Source organism: Cololabis saira, chromosome 10 (assembly GCF_033807715.1).
Source record: "Cololabis saira isolate AMF1-May2022 chromosome 10, fColSai1.1, whole genome shotgun sequence".
Classification (NCBI taxonomy): domain Eukaryota; kingdom Metazoa; phylum Chordata; class Actinopteri; order Beloniformes; family Belonidae; genus Cololabis; species Cololabis saira.
In genome coordinates, this window is record NC_084596.1 from 45,872,296 (window position 1) to 45,891,924 (window position 19,629).

General features: G+C 49.0%; 2 protein-coding genes across 4 annotated transcripts in view; one reads left to right on the forward strand and one right to left on the reverse strand.

The window, feature by feature from the left end:
* The first annotated feature begins 349 nt into the window (after positions 1 to 349).
* plcd1b (phospholipase C, delta 1b) lies at positions 350 to 13,757 on the forward strand. Of its 2 annotated transcripts, none has more exons than XM_061733026.1 (15): positions 350 to 573; positions 3,490 to 3,648; positions 4,209 to 4,437; positions 4,535 to 4,664; positions 4,896 to 5,124; positions 6,094 to 6,295; positions 7,331 to 7,475; positions 7,556 to 7,708; positions 7,785 to 7,934; positions 8,726 to 8,879; positions 8,987 to 9,103; positions 9,231 to 9,409; positions 10,755 to 10,887; positions 12,007 to 12,156; positions 13,386 to 13,757. In XM_061733026.1, the coding sequence occupies exons 1-15, from the start codon at positions 540 to 542 to the stop codon at positions 13,475 to 13,477; spliced, it is 2,256 nt and encodes a 751-aa protein (XP_061589010.1). In that variant the 5' UTR covers positions 350 to 539; the 3' UTR covers positions 13,478 to 13,757. The 2 variants fall into 2 exon arrangements, with proteins under 2 accessions (XP_061589010.1, XP_061589009.1); XM_061733025.1 differs by lacking the exon at positions 350 to 573 and adding an exon at positions 3,057 to 3,188.
* Positions 13,758 to 18,348: 4,591 nt separating this feature from the next.
* The window catches only part of LOC133453142 (CTD small phosphatase-like protein), a 38,110-nt gene continuing 36,829 nt past the window's right edge, over positions 18,349 to 19,629 (reverse strand). For both annotated transcript variants that reach the window (XM_061733028.1, XM_061733027.1), the window contains one exon: positions 18,349 to 19,139. In XM_061733028.1, the coding sequence (XP_061589012.1) occupies positions 19,014 to 19,139 (126 nt within the window). In that variant the 3' untranslated portion in view covers positions 18,349 to 19,013. The remainder of the gene's footprint in view (positions 19,140 to 19,629) is intronic.

Consider the following 19,629-nt stretch of genomic DNA (forward strand, 5'->3'; position numbering starts at 1 on the left):
GCGCATGTGTGGTTTTCAAGTGAGCATTCACTTATATGTGCACGGGGGCCACGACTATAAAATAAATTTAAACATATGTCAAAACATAATGGAAATATATAGATATTTAAAGTGTGTTTGAATCGCTGGGAACAAGGTGACCTTACTAACCTGTAAGCCGGTGCACCAATCTGGTGCACTGGTGTAAAGGTGTAACTACCGTGTTGTGACATCAGCAGATCAGCTCGGATGGCAGGCTGGTCAAACCGGTGCTGGAGCCTGCAGGAGTGTCTCTCTCTCAGGAGAAACCGGGTCTGGAGCTGCAGGAGTGTCTCTCTCTCAGGAGAAACCGGTGCTGGAGCCTGCAGGAGTGTCGACAGGAGTGTCGACACCGTCCCGTGTCGCTGCACTCAGACCTGTCACCTGTCCTCCGTTCAGCTGTAAACCCCTTTATTCCCAACCCGCACACATGGAAACCAGCACAACCTGAAACGGCGCTGGAAGTAAAGAATGAGATAGCAGCATATATATATAGAAAAGGAGAAAACAAAGAAAAAGCAATGGAAACTAATGGGATCGAAAGGAAGACTACAGGTGAGGCCCATTTGGATTCGTCATAAGTGCAAATGTAAATGCGTGCATGTGTCGGGTGGAGCAGCAGCTCCCAGAGCAAGAACACTGAACCATTGTTGCGTGCTGGCAAAATTAACCATTATTCCTCACATTAAACTCCAATGTTCCACCAGACGCGCTGATCTTTTGGCCGCTGAATGATATGACGTATTTCACTGCAGACTCTCGTGTGCGAAAGGCGTGACCGCTTTCATTTAGTTTGCTTTGTTGCTACACAAACAAGTGTTACCTAACCAAAGCTTAATCTCTCTCTCTCTGCCGCTACTGGGAGACGGTATACCAACCTGTATTTATCGCTTCTAAATCTTGAAATGTGTTTGTCAACCTGATGCCGTGAACTTTTCTAATACCGAGTGAAATGACGGCGGCAGCATGTACAGTACCACCGTTCCGCCGCCAGAGGGCGGCGTCGAGCTAACAGCCGGCATACAACACAACCATCAGTCGTCGTTTAAATAAATTTTTTTTAAAGTCCCTTAACATTCATTTGTTTTACAACGTCTCATTTTTCCTTGTTAAATAACCTACAGACTAAAAAACAATATCTAACCACAGTTAAAACAACAAAAACAACATCAAACTATGCATCAGTACGACTCAAGACTAAATTATGGTTCCGCGTTAAATCGACGCAGAACCTGCGCTGTAGGTTAAGCGGCGACGCGAATCGTACGGCGTAGGCTCTGCGTCGGTCTAACGCGGAACCATAAATCAGCCACATGGGCGGGATCTGCGCTCCTGCACGTCTGCCGGCGCGCACGCGCCCTGACCACAATAATTATAGCGCTGCGTCCACAGCAGCAATAATACTAATTATAATAGTCATTATTGTTGTTATTAGGCAAGGCAAGTTTATTTGTACAGCACAATTCAACACAAGGTCATTCAAAGTGCTTTACATTAACATTAAAAGCGGCAAGACACAATTAAACAGTAAATAACATAAAATGATAAGAAAATAGGTAAAATAATAAAAAGCACAAGTTGTTAAAAAGTAAGGACAGTAGATACAGCAGGTACACGTCACATGTCATTCTTAAAATGGCAAGAATTGTTTCTATACGGTCTAAACGTACAAAGACCGGGTCAAATACAGGATTACAAAAATAATCTGTGCCGATTCGTGCGGTGAATCAAACCAATTTGACAATACGTCAATGGCGGTTTTCAAAAAGTAATTAATTTAAGAGTACGCTTAAATAACAAATAAAATGGTAAGAAAAGAGGTAAAATAATAAAAAGCACAAGTTGTTTAAAAATAAGGGCAGTCGAGTACAGCAGGTAAGTATTTAATTTAGGAGTACGCTTCTCCTATTATGAAGATGACGCCGTGCAGCCGACGAGCCTCAGCGACCGCAACTCCCTGTAAAGTAAAGAAGCCCCCCCCCCCCCTCCCGATCGCCTTCACCTTTTCCTGCCGTGTTGATTTTTTTTAGTTCCTCTTTTTGTGAGTGAAACGATTTTTTAACTATTTGTCTCGAACCTGAATTGAATTAGATGCATAGTTTTGAATGCCATGAACACATGGAAAACAAATTATTATCCAGCAATTCACTTTAATACAAAATAACAAAATTAACTGAATAAAATAAGTATCTTTCTTAAACAGAAACCTGTCCTGCTAAACTTCAAATTGTATAAATCAATATAAAACAATAGAAGGAAAGCAGAACATCAATTTCTGTAATTGTGCACATTTTTAGTGCAATAACAAAAGTGCAAACAGAAAGTCTATAGAAAACGTACATATTTGTGCTTCAAAGGCCATGACTGTAGCTACAGTTGTAGTAAAACAGAAAAAAATTACTTATGAACTCAACAGCTTAATGCCATTTCCCATTGGCAAATTATGACTATTTTGACTCTCACAGTAATACGGAACAGTGCGTCCCTTTTCAGCTCAATACGGGACGTAGCCTACTTTAGTTTATAAATAGCCTACGGGACGATTCCGTTTTTCAAGGGACGGTTGGCATCCCTACTCCCGGTGTTGTGCCAAAAAGTGATTACCTGCCAGAATCTGATTTCTTCTGATTTGTGGCCGCGGGAGCGCGCACAGCAGCCCATTGAACGATAGCGCTAAAACGTCAGATTTTCAGATTATGAAGCCCAAGAATGAGATCAAGTCATATTTAGGCAGAAACAACTTTTCATTAACTGTATTTGGCCTTCAATCAATTTTTGGCAGGTAAAAAGACCCATTTTCAGGGGAGAAATCAGATTCTGGCAGGCAATCACTTTTTGGCACGACACTACTCCGGGTCCCGGGTCCCTGGTCCCTGCTCCGGGTCCCGGGTCCCTCGCCTCGAGCGCCGGGGGACGTCAGCAGCTAATGCGTCAGCTGGCGGAGTAATAAGGAAGTCGGGACGGACATGAAGCAAACGCCGGGGCTGGCGGTGCACGCCCTCAGCCCTCAGCCCTTCACACACACGCACACACACGCACACAGCAGTCGCTCCAGCGCCGCGGGATCACCATGTCATGCGTGAAAGGAGAACCCGAACTCAGCAGATCCGAGGAAGTGCGCCGCCTGGCCAGCAGCCACAAGATGGTCCAGAAGAACGTGAAGCTCCTGGGTAGGCTGCACTGCACAATCAGCACAATCTGGAGGACAAACTACCAAAAGCTTGTGCAGGGTCCGAGTCCATCCCTTGTGGTCAGAGTGTAGATCTCAGCCTGCTGGTGGAGTGGTGCTGCATTTCTAAACCGCCATTGTTGACTTGAATAAAGGGTCTGACTGTCAGGGTTATCATTGAGTTTGACACGGCGAGGACGGGGAGGCACCAGAGAGGGACTGCTGGTTTGAATTAACTTGCATGTGGTTTGTGTAGTGTAGGATTGGCTGCTAACTCCTCCTCCACTCCCCCTCTCTCTCAGGCATGGAGGGCGACCCAGACCTCCAGTTCCTCCTGAAAGGGGGAGACCTCCTGAAGGTCCGGTCACCTTCCTGGAAAAAGACACGCTTCTTCAAGCTCCAGGAGGATTGCAAGACCATGTGGCGCGAGTCCAAGAAGACCTTCAAGACAAGCCAGACGTGTGAGTGCAGCTCACCTGAACATGAGTGAGAGACCAACACACTCTCACACACACACACACACCCCTGAAACCATCTCTGGTATCTCTTCGGTCAAATTGATCCTTCCCCCGTGGACTGTAAGAGCAGCCGTCTGACCGTAGGGCTGTAAACTCCCACTCCCGTCTGAGCTCCTGCCTGTTATCACAAACAACTGGGTTCCTCGTGATAGCAGGGATGCGTTTAGAGGGTGTGTTTGGAGAGATAGAGACTTTCCTTTTCTTTTGCAGTGAGTGGAGGAGGGGCCTACGATGGCCTTTGTTCTCTTTTCCACTTTAATTAGGTCCATAAACCGTTTTATGTTAGCACAAGCTGATAAGAGTAGTGTGTTTTCAATGTGCTTCACATGTGTAACAAACAGCCAACAACAAGACGGGGGTCAGTCATGTGTCAGATAAGACAACATGTATATTATCGCTGCAAAGCAGAAACATTATCATTTCAACAGCATAAGTGGGGTAACTTTGCATGAGTGATAATTATGTAAAAAGAATAATATTTGGGGCATTTCTACCGTATTTAGTTCCGATTGACGACATCTCAGCCGTGCGGATGGGTCGTCAGTCAGAGGGCCTGAGGAAGCACACGGAGGAGCAGGTGGAGAGCCGCTGCTTCTCCATCATGTTCAAGGGTCGCCGCAAGAACCTGGACCTCATCGCCTGCTCCGAGGACGAGGCCCGGCAGTGGGTGAAAAGCCTGCAGAAGCTGGTCTCCAACATCAACAGCCTGGACCGCCAGCAGACCAGGGAGCAGTATCCTTGCATAGCTGCTAAACGCTTGAGTTTCAAACCTGGCCCGCTCAGGCAGTCACGCCCACGCCGTGTTGTCCTTACATCCCAAACCTCCCAGCTGGATCTACAACTGCCTGAGGAAAGCGGACAAGAACAAAGACGATAAGCTGAGTCAGTCGGAGGTCAAGAACTTCCTGAAGCTGATCAACGTTGAACTGGACGACGACTACGCAGAGATGCTCTTCAAGGTGGTGTTGTCCCGGGTTAAACTCAGGTCATTAGCTGAATGTGGGTAAAAGTGCTGCCATCACTAGAGAGGTAGAGGGGATCCGTTTAAATGTCTTGTTCCCAAACTGTGCCGATGGCAGTCAGGACGTCTGTCTTGTGCTGTCTTGTGTTGACATATGCAGGTTAACACCTTATTTAAATTCTTCAGTATGAGCTTGGACTAAGTTTCCTATTGCATTTCTACAACACAGGAATGTGACAAATCACAATCTGGATATCTGTCTGGAGAAGAGATTGAACACTTTTATGACCTGCTGACCCATCGGGAAGAAATTGACGTGATCTACGGCGAGTACGCAAAAACCACTGGCTTCATGAGTCCGGAAAACCTGGTGGAGTTCCTGATGAAGGAGCAGCGAGAGAAAGCCTCGCTGGCCGACGCGCACAGAATCATCCAGACGTACGAGCCAGATGAGCACGGTCAGTACCTTTACCGGCGGGTTGGGCGCCCCGTCCTGCATGCTCCGCGGTCCTCAACCCTGCTTTTTTTAGTCTTCAGCGAATGAATAAAACCCTGAATGTCATGGGAGATCTGCTGTGTCACGACACATTCTGGCTGATGTCCAGCAGCACGCGGGGCCCGAGGGCTGGAAGTGGCCCCACGATCAACTCAGTTAAAAAAAAACATGAAAGGTAGCTCAAGTGTTTGGTTAAGAGTTCTTGAAATGACAGGAAACAGCCAACAGCGAATACTACCCGTTTACGTGGAGACGGCCCAGCGACTGAGTATAAAACCTCACGTATTAAAGCGGTTGTGAGGGCAATCCCCGACCCTGGAGGGAAGCTGACATGATTACAGTATACCTGTACGTCACAAAAGAGAAGTTGAGTCAGAATGTTGCGATTGTAATGTTTCCTGAGAATTCTTTGTCACACACTACGGGAGTTACTCTTAAAGTTTCACAGAGCTTCATTTGATGGTGGATCTCTGTGATGGTATTTTTGATCTTTAACTATAAAAGTAAGCCTTTAGGGTCATGTTTCAGTCTTAATGTTTTCATTTTATGCCACACTAACCGCTGAATCAAAGTCGGAATAGAGCAGTGACTGGACCTAGGCAAAGTATCGTTACAGAGGCCAAGAGCCTGGCAGCACTGGTCCAAAACAAACCCCTAGCCGGCGCTGACGGACCAGAGAATCAACTTAATGTTTCACTTCTTCAGCACTATGGTTGCACAGAATAACAGTCAGACGTGGAGTCAGCAAGGCTTGTTGGATGATGTCTGGAGCTCGTACGTCTTCACACGCACGATAAATGTGAAAGGCAACAGTGGTAGTGATGCCTGCTCGCTGGCCAGAGCAGCATCACTTCTCTGTCACGAGTCACTGGCTGCCTTTTAGTCTCGGCTCACTAATGACCAAACACAAAATACTCATCTGCGGTTTCAGCCAAGGAGATGAAGCTGCTGTCCAAAGACGGCTTCGTCATGTACGCGCACCACCCGGAGGCCATGGTCCTCAACGCGGAGCACAAGGAGGTGTACCAGGACATGCACCAGCCCCTCAACCACTACTTCATCTCCTCCTCACACAACACCTACCTCCTGGAGGATCAGCTCAAGGGGCCCAGCAGCACGGAGGCTTATGTCAGGTAACGCGTCCAGGCATCTGCTGCTCATGTTCTGGACAGTTTGCAGATCTGCACCAGATACCTGCTCTGTCCTGGGGGGGTCTTTGCGTCTAAGGCAGGGCTCGGCAACTCTAGGGCTCTTTAGCACCGCGCTAGTGGCTCCTGGAGCTTTTTCAAAAATGTTTGACCTTTTTTTTCCATTTTTTCTTCTTTTTTCTCTTTTTTTCCCTTTTTTCCCTCTTTTTTTTATTTTTTCCTTCCTTTTTTCCTTTCCTTTTTAATCTCGACATTTCGACTTTTTCTCAACATTTGACTTTTTTCTCAACATTTTGACTTTTTTCTCGAAATTTCGAGAAAAAAAGTCAAAATGTTGAGAAAAAAGTCTTCAACATTAATCTTGAAATTTCAACATTTTTCTCAACATTTCGACTTTTTTCTCAACATTTCGGCTTTTTTCTCAACATTTCGACTTTTTTCTCGAATTGCATAATGAAAAAAGAATCTTCCCCCAGTTCTAACTAATATAGAAACATGCAGCATGTGTTGCCTTCATTCTTAGGCTTATACAAGACTTTTATACAAGATTTTTTGTGGCTCCAGACATATTTGTTTTTGGTTCTCTTTCAACATGTTGGGTTGCCGACCGCTGGTCTAAGGTCAGTAGAAGACCGCTGCCACAACACACCTCACCTTCACCGGTAGTTTAGACGTGCGTTAGATGCTCTGCTCTGTCTTCAACACTCGCTGACGACGCATTAGCTAAGTAAACCGCTGGTATTCTGGTCAGCAACCCAGAGTACAGAGCTGATGCATGTCATTGCAGGCCAGTGACATGAGAGAGGCTCTTGAAAAGGGATTTTTAAGTGGAAAAAGAGGTTTGTGTTTTTAGATTAATGTTGTTGAAGTGTACATTGATCCAGTGAGTTGTAAATTGTTGACCACCTCCGTGACGTGGGCATGCTCGTGTTTATGGGGACCATCCCCGGCGTGGGAGTGCTCAGCTCCCGGCGCCGCTGTCGTCCACTCACCGATGCCGGTTGGGGCTTTTCTCCCCAGGGCCTTGCTGAAGAGCTGTCGCTGTGTGGAGCTGGACTGCTGGGACGGCTCAGACGACGAGCCGGTGATCTACCACGGCTACACTCTCACCTCAAAGATCCTCTTTAAGGATGCCATCAAAGCCATCCAGCAGTACGCCTTCAAGGTTCTTGTTCAGCACTCTCCCCTCAGCTCACATCCTGTATTTACCCGGCTGGCTGTCAGTAACGGTAGCTCTCCCTGCAGACGTCCCAGTACCCCGTCACCCTGTCCCTGGAGAACCACTGCAGCGTGGAGCAGCAGGCCGTCATGGCCCAGCACATGAGGAGCATCCTGGGGAGCGCGCTGGTCGTCTCCCCCCTGGGCGACGGCATGCCCGCCGACTTCCCCTCGCCCGAGGTGGGTGTCTGCTCCACCTGCTACATCTGGTGCCGTCAGTGGCAACGGTTGTTCATGTGCTCGTATCCTTCTCCAGGAACTAAAGGGGAAGTTCCTGATCAAAGGGAAGCGGCTCAATAAACTGGAGGACTTCTTCAGCGATGAGGCAGCAACGCTTGGCGACTCCAACGTGACCGAGGAGGAAGAGTCGGACGATGACGATGAGGAGGAAAAGGGGAAGAGCAAAGTAAGTGAGACGTCATCGCTGGCGTGTTCCTATAGGACCTCAGTAGCAGATGTCTAAGGGCGCTTTTACACTAGTACCTACTCAGCGCGACTAGACTCACCTCCACTCGCCTTGCCCTCGTTTCTTTTTAGACAACCAGATCAGCAGTAGGAGGTTGGAGAAGCTGCTGTGACGTATTTGATTGTATCTAAACTAAGAAGACAACAACACTAAAGATGTAGAACCTGGAGGAGATGATAGATGTGCTGCTGGGTCTGTGGCTTGTGTTCCATATTAAGTTAAAAAATGAGAGTGAGAGAAGCTTCAAGCGGCGACACTTTTTTTGTTAGTTTGTCTCTGCACTGCTGAAAAGTCAGCTGGAGCCGTGAGCAGCTATGAAGAGACAGAGCTCCTGGTGGATCTGGTCGTTCCTTATCTCCGTCTAGATCTTTTTAATTCTCTCCTCAGCACCAGGTTTATGAACATCTGCACCTCAGAGTTGGATCATGAAACAGACTTTTGCTGCCATTGCTGGTTGAATAAAATGAAGAAGAATCCGTCAGAGTCTCTTTCTCTGATTTCCTCCTCCTGACTCAGACGTCTGACTCCAACCCCCCGACCAATCGGTGGTCTGTAGTGTGATGATGTCAGATACAGCCGACTCAGCAGCTTAGAACCTCGGCAGAATAGTTACAGAAAAGTATCTACTCGGTAGTTAGACCCCTGGTGGAAAAGAAACAAACCGGGGCAAGTCGAGTCGCGCTGAGTAGGTACTAGGATAAAAGCGCCATAATATTTTACTTGCTTAACAGAAAAAGCTGAAGTTGGCCAAGGAGCTGTCCGACATGGTGATTTACTGTAAGAGCGTCCACTTCAACGGCTTTGAGGACGCCAGAACCAACCTGAGCTTCTACGAGATGTCCTCCTTCAAAGAGGGAAAGGCCAAGAAGCTGGCGGAAGGGTCGGGTGAGGACGACTGCGGGGCAGGATGTTCACGCGCTTGAATTGTGCCGTGTGGAACAGACCAGCAGCTCTCAGAACCACTGCTAAACGTTTGTTCTTGTTTTCTCCAGCCAACGCCTACGTCCGGCACAACATCGGAAAGCTGAGCCGCATTTATCCTGCCGGCTCCAGGACCGACTCCTCCAACTACAACCCGGTTCCCATGTGGAACGCCGGCTGCCAAATGGGTACAAGAGAGTGTGACGCGAGTGCCTGCTTCAGTCTGATAACGGGGCGGAGGAAACCCAGCGGAACATCTTGAAGGAAGATGACGGTGTGGTTTAACCACAACATCCTCTTTTGCTTCTTCTTCAGTTGCCCTGAACTTCCAGACCAGCTGCTCAGACATGGACGTGAACCAGGGCCGGTTCCTGGTCAACGGCAGGAGCGGCTACATCCTCAAACCGGCCTGGATGAGGAGCTCGGCCTCCGACTTCGACCCCATCACCCTGACCCGCGGAGCCTGGCTCCAGCTCAAGACGCTGCACGTCATGGTGAGGGGTGGATGAGAACACTGAGAGGCGGGTAGAGCGGCGGGTAGAGCGGCGGGTAGAGCCGCGGGTATAGCGGCGGGTAGAGCCGCGGGTATAGCGGCGGGTAGAGCCGCAGCTAGAGCCGCGGGTAGAGCCGCAGCTAGAGCCGCGGGAAGAGCCGCAGCTAGAGCCGCGGGTAGAGCCGCGGGTAGAGCTGCAGCTAGAGCCGCGGGTATAGCGGCGGGTAGAGCGGCGGGTAGAGCCGCAGCTAGAGCCGCAGCTAGAGCCGCAGCTAGAGCCGCAGCTAGAGCCGCGGGTAGAAGCAGGTAGAGCCGCGGGTAGAGCCGCAGGTAGAGCCGCAGGTAGAAGCAGGTAGAGCCGCAGGTAGAGCCGCGGGTAGAGCCGCGGGTAGAGCCGCGGGTAGAGCCGCGGGTGGAGCCGCGGGTAGAGCGGCGGGTAGAGCGGCGGGTAGAGCGGCGGGTAGAGCGGCGGGTAGAGCCGCAGGTAGAGCCGCAGGTAGAGCCGCAGGTAGAGCCGCGGGTAGAGCGGCGGGTAGAGCCGCGGGTAGAGCCGCAGGTAGAAGCAGGTAGAGCCGCAGGTAGAGCCGCAGGTAGAGCCGCAGGTAGAAGCAGGTAGAGCCGCGGGTAGAGCCGCGGGTAGAGCCGCGGGTAGAGCCGCGGGTAGAGCCGCGGGTAGAGCCGCGGGTAGAGCCGCGGGTAGAGCCGCGGGTAGAGCCGCGGGTGGAGCCGCGGGTAGAGCGGCGGGTAGAGCGGCGGGTAGAGCCGCGGGTAGAGCCGCGGGTAGAGCGGCGGGTAGAGCGGCGGGTAGAGCCGCGGGTAGAGCCGCGGGTAGAGCGGCGGGTAGAGCGGCGGGTAGAGCCGCGGGTAGAGCCGCGGGTAGAGCGGCGGGTAGAGCCGCAGGTAGAGCCGCGGGTAGAGCGGCGGGTAGAGCCGCGGGTAGAGCGGCGGGTAGAGCGGCGGGTAGAGCGGCGGGTAGAGCCGCAGGTAGAGCGGCGGGTAGAGCGGCGGGTAGAGCGGCGGGTAGAGCGGCGGGTAGAGCGGCGGGTAGAGCGGCGGGTAGAGCCGCAGGTAGAGCGGCGGGTAGAGCGGCGGGTAGAGCCGCAGCTAGAGCCGCGGGTAGAGCCGCGGGTAGAGCCGCGGGTAGAGCCGCGGGTAGAGCCGCGGGTAGAGCCGCGGGTAGAGCGGCGGGTAGAGCCGCGGGTAGAGCGGCGGGTAGAGCGGCGGGTAGAGCGGCGGGTAGAGCGGCGGGTAGAGCCGCGGGTAGAGCCGCGGGTAGAGCTGCAGGTAGAGCCGCAGGTAGAGGCGCGGGTAGAGCCGCGCTCACAGCCGTGTCTGTCCGTCACCAGGTGATCTCCGGCCAGCAGCTGCCCAAAGTGACCCAGAAGAAGTCCTCCATCGTGGACCCGCTGGTCCGGGTGGAGGTCTGGGGCGTGCCTGCTGACGTTTCGGAGAAGGAGACCAGCTATGTGGAAAACAATGGTATGTTTATTTCATACGGGGTAGTTTACATAATAATCTGTGGTAACTGCCCCCCCATCCATAATCTAAACCTCCTGCTGCTTCTAACCCTGGGGCCTCCTGGAGCCTCCTGGGGCCTCCTGGGGCCTCCTGGAGCATGCTGGAGCCTCCTGGGGCCTCCTGGGGCCTGCTGGGGCCTCCTGGGGCCTCCTGGAGCATGCTGGAGCCTCCTGGGGCCTCCTGGGGGCCTGCTGGGGCCTGCTGGGGCCTCCTGGGGGCCTCCTTGTTGAGTGACAGTTTGTTCCTGATGACGTGTCTTATCGTCTTGGAAGCGTGAATGTCCAGGGGCCCAGAGCTCTCTGGAAGGTGAAACAACCCTGCGGCTACTGAGGGCCCGCGGCTACTGAGGGCCCGCGGTGCTGAGGGCCCGCGGTACTGAGGGCCCGCGGTGCTGAGGGCCCGCGGTACTGAGGGCCCGCGGCTACTGAGGGCCCGCGGCTACTGAGGGCCTGCGGTACTGAGGGCCTGCGGCTACTGAGGGCCTGCAGCTACTGAGGGCCTGTGGCTACTGAGGGCCTGTGGCTACTGAGGGCCTGCGGTACTGAGGGCCTGCGGCTACTGAGGGCCTGCAGCTACTGAGGGCCTGTGGCTACTGAGGGCCTGTGGCTACTGAGGGCCTGCGGTACTGAGGGCCTGCGGCTACTGAGGGCCTGCAGCTACTGAGGGCCTGTGGCTACTGAGGGCCTGTGGCTACTGAGGGCCTGTGGCTACTGAGGGCCTGAGGCTACTGAGGGCCTGAGGCTACTGAGGGCCTGAGGCTACTGAGGGCCTGAGGCTACTGAGGGCCCGCGGCTACTGAGAGCCCGCGGCTACTGAGGGCCCGCGGCTACTGAGGGCCCGCGGCTACTGAGGGCCCGCGGCTACTGAGGGCCCGCGGCTACTGAGGGCCCGCGGCTACTGAGGGCCTGCGGCTACTGAGGGCCCGTGGCTACTGAGAGCCCGCGGCTACTGAGGGCCCGCGGCTACTGAGGGCCTGCGGCTACTGAGGGCCCGTGGCTACTGAGGGCCCGCGGCTACTGAGGGCCTGCGGCTACTGAGGGCCCGCGGCTACTGAGGCCTCCGTGTGCTTCTCTGTTGAAGGTTTCAACCCCACGTGGAACTCCACCTTCCAGTTTGACGTGTGCGTGCCGGAGCTGGCGCTGGTGCGCTTCGTGGTGGAGGACTACGACTCCACGTCCCACAACGAGTTCGTGGGACAGTACACTCTTCCTTTCAGCAGCCTGAAGATGGGTAAGCTTGTACACGTGCGTCAGGCCCGTTCCTGTCCTCCCTCTACCCCCAACGGCCACGCTTACATGATGGGTTTGAATTCAGAATGAATTATTCCAAATTAAACCATTTTCTTTCGAGTTTACATGGAAATAGTAATTCTGAATTAAGGCTGAATTCTGGTTCTGGTTAAACCTACGCCGTAGAGTACTACGTGGGAGTCTCTCCGTAGCTACGCCGTAGCCTGCTAGCACCTCCAAAAAATGTAACTACGACCCAACACAGACTGAGAGGGCTGTGATTGGTTCACTTGGTACCAACGCATTTCTGGTTCCGGTTCGTGAAGCAGTCGTGAACTTCCAGAGATCTTTTCTTCGTGTGTGTGATTTTTTTTTTTTTTGCACAATAGTTGTCCTTATCTCTTTGATTCACTGTGACTGGAAAAACCAGAAGCTAAACAAAGTATCAACTAGTGGTCTCGGGGGGTACTGCACCACGGAGAAATGGAGTGACGGAGAAGTCCGAAGGTTCACGACGGCGTCACGGTGACGGCGTAGGCTCTGCGTTGGTTTAATGCAGAACTTTAAATCAGCCTTTAAGGTTTACATGGAAAACACGTTTGATGGTCTTTCTCCAATTCCTCTCCAGGTCTGGGGGTTGGGAAGGTTCTGATTGGATAGGGGGGGGACCGGAAGTTAAACTACCGGAAGAAAAACTAACTTAGCCGCTACAACTTTGAAAAGCTCACAGTTTTGATGTTTCCTGTTTCCATCTGTTCTTTTAATGATTTCTATTTATTAAATAAATGGTCTCTGCTCTTGACCAGCGTTTACTGCTGCTGCATCTTGAAACTTTGTTTGGAAAACCAGCCCAGTGGAATATAAGATCATGGAGACAGACGGGGAGGGAACGAGCAGAAAGAAAGACCGGGATTAATTTAAAGAGGAATGAGTGTAGACATGATCTGGAATTATTCTGTTCGGATTTAAAATCAGAATAAACCAGCCACTTATTTGGAATTAAGTTTAATTCGGAATGGCCATTTTCATTCGGAATTAGGTGTTTACATGGTCATTTTTAATCATTTTAAATCTGATTTAACTTTAATTCTGAATTAAACTTCCCATGTAAACGCACTGAATGACGGCGAGCCCAAGAGAAGTTCCTGTTGTTCTGCTTCCTGCTTCAGCGCGGCCTCGCTGAGGCAGAGCCCTTGGTTGCCGTGGTTACTGACTGTTGTTCCTCCCCAGGATACAGACACGTCCCTCTGCTCAACAAGAACGGAGACCTGCTGCGCTCCGCCGGACTCTTCGTCCACATCATGGTGGTGGACGCGGAGTGAGACGCTGGGACTCTCCTCACAGCATCGTTCTGTCCTTTCCTCCTTCTTCTTCTTCTCCTCCTCGAGTGCAGAATGAACTGATGGCTGGACTCCAGCAGCCGGGGAAGCTGCTGCAAGTCACATGATTTTTAAACAATCTTTTAAGATCCAGAGACGTGTGAAAACAATCTGCTTTGTTTTAATCTTTTTTTCAGCAGTAATTTTAACCGTGTGATTTGTTTTTCATGTAACATCATCGGTTCTTATCTTTTTGTAAGACACTGTAAAAGTGTTAAACCCCCACCGTGTCCGTGTTGTTTCTCCTGGAGGGACGTGAACGTGTGACGCTTCCAACATGTTGCTTGTGCAGAAACATCCTGCAGCCAGCGCTTTGGTGCTTAAATACAAACTAGGCAGGTTGGTTTGGGGCCGTCGGGCAGAACAAACCAACTTTGGGAGGACACACACCTTTGGGAGGACACACACCTTTGGGAGGACACACCTTTGGCAACCAGAGCGTCGGTAAAGTCCAGGACGTGGTTTGGATGCATCCTGGTCAAAACTCTCCTTAAACTAGAGAGGAAGTTGGATAATTTTACATTTAAATATCCAGTCTGCCGTCAGTTCAGCACACTGACATTAGCAAAAAGGGCAGAAATACAAACTGAACAGATTTTGGCCTCTAAAGGGAGCCGAATCTGGCAAGAAGACGGTCCAACAGCCAGTGATACCAAAGCTTCACTGGTTGACGGTAGTGCTGTCAGGCCATTAAAAAAAAAAGAATTACAGGATATCTAATTAATCGCATTTTAATCTCATATCTGCTAAAGGTCCCCAAATAAAGAATTTGAACTCTAGGAGGTTAATGTGGAGATAATCAATTTGAAAATAGAGACTCTGGATCACGTTTATTAGGGCCCGAGCACTGAAGGTGCGAGGACCCTAGTGTATTTGTGGTGTTTATTATTATTATTATTCTTCCAAGAAATTGCCTTTTTGGAGGCCTTAACATGCTCCAAAACTCACCAAATTTTGCACACGCTTCAGGAGTCGCGAAAATTACGTATTTTATGGGCGACAGGCATGGGTCGACAGGAATGGGCTCCATAGCGCCACCTATTTTATGTTTTTCGACGAGCCCCACAATATGGTTTGACTTACAGCAATGTCCTTTATGTGTCTATTATATCAGACAAAGCCCTACAAAAAAGTCTCTTGGACCCATGCTCTAAGTTACACAGGAAGTCCGGCATTTTGAACAGAAAATGTCATTTTTCATGAATTCTGATCATTTCTAGGCCTCGTACTTTAACGAACTCCTAGAGATTTTATCGGATTGGCTCACAACTTGGTTTGTACAATCTAGACACATGGCCGACACTAAATTGCGAAGCTTTTAAGTTTTTACCAGAGGGCGTGACCGTAGTGATCCGGCGAAGTTTGAGGTCATTTTTAAGCCTCGCCATGAAACATCAATTGGCTGTAATTCAGCAATACATGATTTGATGTGGTTGAAAACGTATGTGCACGATTGTAGACTGAGCCTGAAGACATCTATGGTGGAATATTCAGGACCGGTTGTAGCGCCACCTGTTGGTACCAGGAATTGTCATGTCTTGTAGTATGCATCTGTGCTCCAAGCGAGATCAGTGTATTGATCTCAAAGCTGGTCACATAATAGGTAAGACATTGGCGATGACTGACAGAGAAAACTGTAACTTTTTATCGAAGGGCGTTGCCGTTAGAGGTAGTCAAATTTCCTATTTTCTGCCATAACTTGAATGGTTTGATATAGTCGTGGGTGTTTCATCCGCTAAATGTCCAGTTCTGAACAATCTACATCAAGTCATACAAGCTTCCACTGCAGCCTGAACGTGCACAAGGGTGGAGGACGTTCATCACTGCTTGTAGCTTTAATTTAGCTTTCTTATTCTGCAGAAGGAAAAAGATTTGACACAAACACGATTTAGTGGGACACTTGAACCTACTTGTCAGACTATGTAAAAATACACTTAAAGATTTTTCCATTTCCAAAGTAAACACCAGGGAAGTCTGTGAAAATTAATCTGCAATTTACAAAAAATGTCTGGAAGCCCCGGAGGCTTTGGCCCGTTATTCAGGCGTAAAACAGAAGTGAAAGTGTGACGTTACCTAAACAAAATCCGCAGAAATGTTGCATTTCTTTGTACTATAAAACCACGTGACACTGTGATTTTCCAACAGATGAGTCTCCTCTCTTTCTGTTTCACTGCAAACTGAGTCAGAAGTCCAAACTGTGGCGCCACATTTGTTGTTAAGCGTGTTTAATATTCAATTCTATCCATGCAATGAAAGTGCGCCGGAGGGAAGACTGAGCTTCCTACAACCAGGCCAAGTTAGCAGATTATCTGCTAACAAAAGACAAGAAATCCTCCTCCAGAAACATGTGCTTTATTGTGATGCCTGGAAGGACTTCAATGGCAAAATCAAAGATACCGTAACAGAACAGTTAAGCCTCAAACCTTCAGGACAGATCAGACATCAGAGAAACAATAAAAACATGTCACATGTAAATCACCATCTTTGGCTTTGAGTAACGCAGTCGAGAAGAAAAGACGCCACCAAACTGCTGTAATGAAGCCTTTATTAAGGAAAGAAAAGGGAAAACTGATGTTCAGAACGACAACATGTAGCCAATACCCAAAGAAACTGACATGTTTCTTTATAAACAAAAAGTAGTGAAGGAACAAGCCCCCCAACCCACAGTGAGCCCAACTCAAGTGATTCAGAACTTTGGTGTCAACTCAATACAAGACTAACTAGGAGTGATTATGAGTGAGGTGATCCACAACGGAAAACTGGAAGGAAGCATAAACACACACACACACACACACACTCGTCCCCCTGATAGGAAACACCTGACTTGGATTTGTTGCCGAAGGGCAAGAGAGAGGGACGACAGGTCTGAAAGAAAGGGCATGTAACCAAAACAAACCTACAGAAAACTGCTAATACGCAATTCTTTAAATCAAATACTGACGAGATGGATGTAGAAAAATATCACATTACAAACATTTCTCAGAGGAAAGGAGCCTTGAGAAGAGTCAGGCTGGGAAACGCTCGTCACCAGCATCACGCTCACTGCTCAGGCAGGAGACGGACGCTCAGAGTTTCCCTTTCCCTGAAGGAGCAGCAGCCTTGAAGGCGGGGAAGAGGGTGACATCATGAAAGTAGTGTACGTCTCTAACCTCGCCCCATCACCCAGAAACAGAGCACATAATGAGTGATTAGTGGGGGAGCATGTGGGACCCCAGGGGGTTTCAGACCCTGCACTGCAAAAACTCTAAATCTTACCAAGAATATTAGTCTTATTTCTAGTTAAAATGTCTCATTTTTAGTTTCATTACACTTAAAACAAGAGTCATTACCAGAAAAATAACTTATTTGACAATTTTCACCTGTTTCAGGTAGATTTTCACTTGAAATAAGTAGAAAAAAATCTGCCAGTGGGACAAGATTTATCTTCTTATTACAAGCAAAAAAATCTTGTTCCCCTGGCAGATTTTTCTACTTATTTCAAGTGAAAATTTACTTGAAACAGGTGAAAATTGTCAAATAAGTAATTTTTCTGGTAATGACTCTTGTTTTAAGTGTAATGAGATTTGTTTGACTAAAAATGAGACATTTTAACTAGAAATAAGACAAATATTCTGAAGATTTTGAGTTTTTGCAGTGTGGTACTGGTGAGGAAAACGCTGGCTCCTCCACCGGCAGTGAAGCATCAACGCCCTGACCCGTTTCCCCCAGTAGAACTGCAGTCCTGTAGAACGGGCCAGCACCAGCACCAGCACCAGCACCAGGACCAGGACCAGCACCAGCACCAGGACCAGCACCAGCACCAGGACCAGCACCAGGACCAGGACCAGGACCAGGACCAGGACCGGGACCGGGACCGGGACCGGGACCAGCCCTGGGACCTGCAGGCCTGGAACCTTCAAGCCTTCTTCCACAACTAAAATAATAGTCATTTGGTTTCCATAACTCAAGTTGTTCCACCACTTTATCCAAAGAAAGGTGAAGGTTGAAGGTTTTTTCTCCACACCTGTGACAGTTGGACTGGTGTTGCTGCTTCACACCTGGACACGGAGAACAGAGCAGGGATGGAAACTCAGAATGCTCAGAAAAAGGTTATTGCTGTGGTGGTTAATGCTGCAGCATCCGGTTTGGTTGGGCTCCTCTCAAACGTAGGCACTGTGGTGAAGAAGAGTTAAAAACAAAGAAAAGCAGAGGAGCGGGGGGAGCGGGGGTTCTGGGCAGATAAACATGGTGGTTTTTTCCACCGGGGCTGGATGAGGGGAGGCCGCTCCGTCCCCGACGTCACCAGGGGAAAAACAAAGACAAGACATGGCACTCCACCAATTTAAGATCCCAGACTATTTGAAAGAATTAAAAAGGACACCTTTGCAAATGTGCACATCCCTTTGGAAAAGAACGCCCCCTCAGGGTGAAGCTGCACCACTTGTGTGCAAAAAACCCCCAAAAAGCAACCAGGACACGAGTGACAAGGGGCTGGAAACAAAAACACATTCATTCAACTTAGAAAAGCTATAATGCTCTACTCACTAATGGTTTAACAGTTTCAGCTGAAACCCTGCTAAAGATATGAAGCCTGTTAAAAAATAGTTCCTTATTTAGCAAATCATAAAATGAAATAGGTAATGTGAGGACAGAAAGATAAATGGCACAGTTTTATCTGAAGTGTCAGATCAAATCAAACGGATGCAGGGTCCTCCCACTACAGCAAATCAACTATTAAACATGGAAGGAAAGAACAGAAAGAAACACTGTCACACCTCTAGAATGGCACAAGCACACTGGGAAAAAGAAGATTACTACGAGACAATTGCCCAGCGTTTGATGACCACAAAAGTAAAACTTTATATAAAGGATACTTCCGTGTCCACTTTAAAGCATATCGTTTGTGAAAAGAGCGAAGTACTCTGGAAATACTCTGGAGTACAAAGTAACTCCCCGTATAAACTACATTCACACAAGGCACTTCGTTTGGTAAGAAAAGAGTCACAGTCCTTCCTACTTCCACAAACTGCCTGCATAGCAACAACATGAGAACTAAATCTCTTCTAGAGCTTTCTGTGGCATCACAACAGAAGTCCCGGAGTTTTTTTGTTTTTTATTCTCCTTTTGGTTTTAAAATTTGCACTTCACCAAATAGTAAAACTTTTGCTATTTGAAAATAAAGACCAGAGTTCAGTCCTCTTAGTATTCTTGTCCCCAGCAGATGAGCTGAGGACTCTCTGCAGTCTTTCTGTGGTCCTGGGATCCTAAAAAGGTTGGGGTTTTTGCGATGGCACTCGGAAGGCAGCCGGTCCCAGGAGCAGAGAGCTAAAGACACAGTTACATGAAGGTTTCCACAGTGAGACTCCGGGCCGTCCCCTCGGACCAGGGACCAGGGGGGCCTGCAGGAGACCTGCAGGAGACCTGCAGGAGACCTGGCCGAGTCTGATACGGTGCTGGAGGGAAGGGGAGAGCCGGGCCGGCGCTGCAGCGGCCCGTCCTGCTACCTGCTCCGGAGGTTCTGCAGGACTCCGTACACCTCGTCTTCTTTGCTAAGTCCCTCAAAGAAAGGCAGCAGGTCCAGGAGTTCTGTGTCATTCATGTCGTCAAACCAGGACTGAACTGGAACCTGAAGAGAAGTGGGAACAAAAACATTAACAATGAACATTACTTGGAGAAGTGATTCTGGTAACCCTTTCTTTTACAGTACAGTAATAACCAGGTAATACCATGGTAATTACACTGTAATTATCTAGTAGTACCTTGTATTTACAAGGTAATTACATGGTAACTACCGGGTAATTTACCCAGTAAGTACTAGGTAATTATCACATATTTTCTTGTACCATGTAATTATGTGTATTTACCATGTAATAACATGGTAAATACCTGGTTGTTTAAACTAAACATTACTAGGTAATTACAAAGACATTAGATGGGAACGATGAGGGAAATTACAGGTATTTACTAGGTTAATATTGGTAACTACCAGTCAATTTACCATGTAATTACTCTGAAATTACATGAATTATTTCTAAGTAAGTACCAGGTAATTACTAAATATTTTTCTGCAAACTACCAGGAAATAATAACCTATATTTGAGGTAGTTACCAGCTAA

What these genes read in the sequence shown, in the direction of transcription:
- plcd1b (XM_061733025.1), top strand. Translation starts at nt 3,089, where the DNA reads ATGTCATGCGTGAAAGGAGAACCCGAACTCAGCAGATCCGAGGAAGTG. An exon ending in CTTCAAGACAAGCCAGACGT is followed by an intron (nt 3,649 to 4,208) that starts GTGAGTGCAGCT and finishes TACCGTATTTAG; the next exon opens with TTCCGATTGACGACATCTCA. An exon ending in AGCACGGAGGCTTATGTCAG is followed by an intron (nt 6,296 to 7,330) that starts GTAACGCGTCCA and finishes TTTTCTCCCCAG; the next exon opens with GGCCTTGCTGAAGAGCTGTC.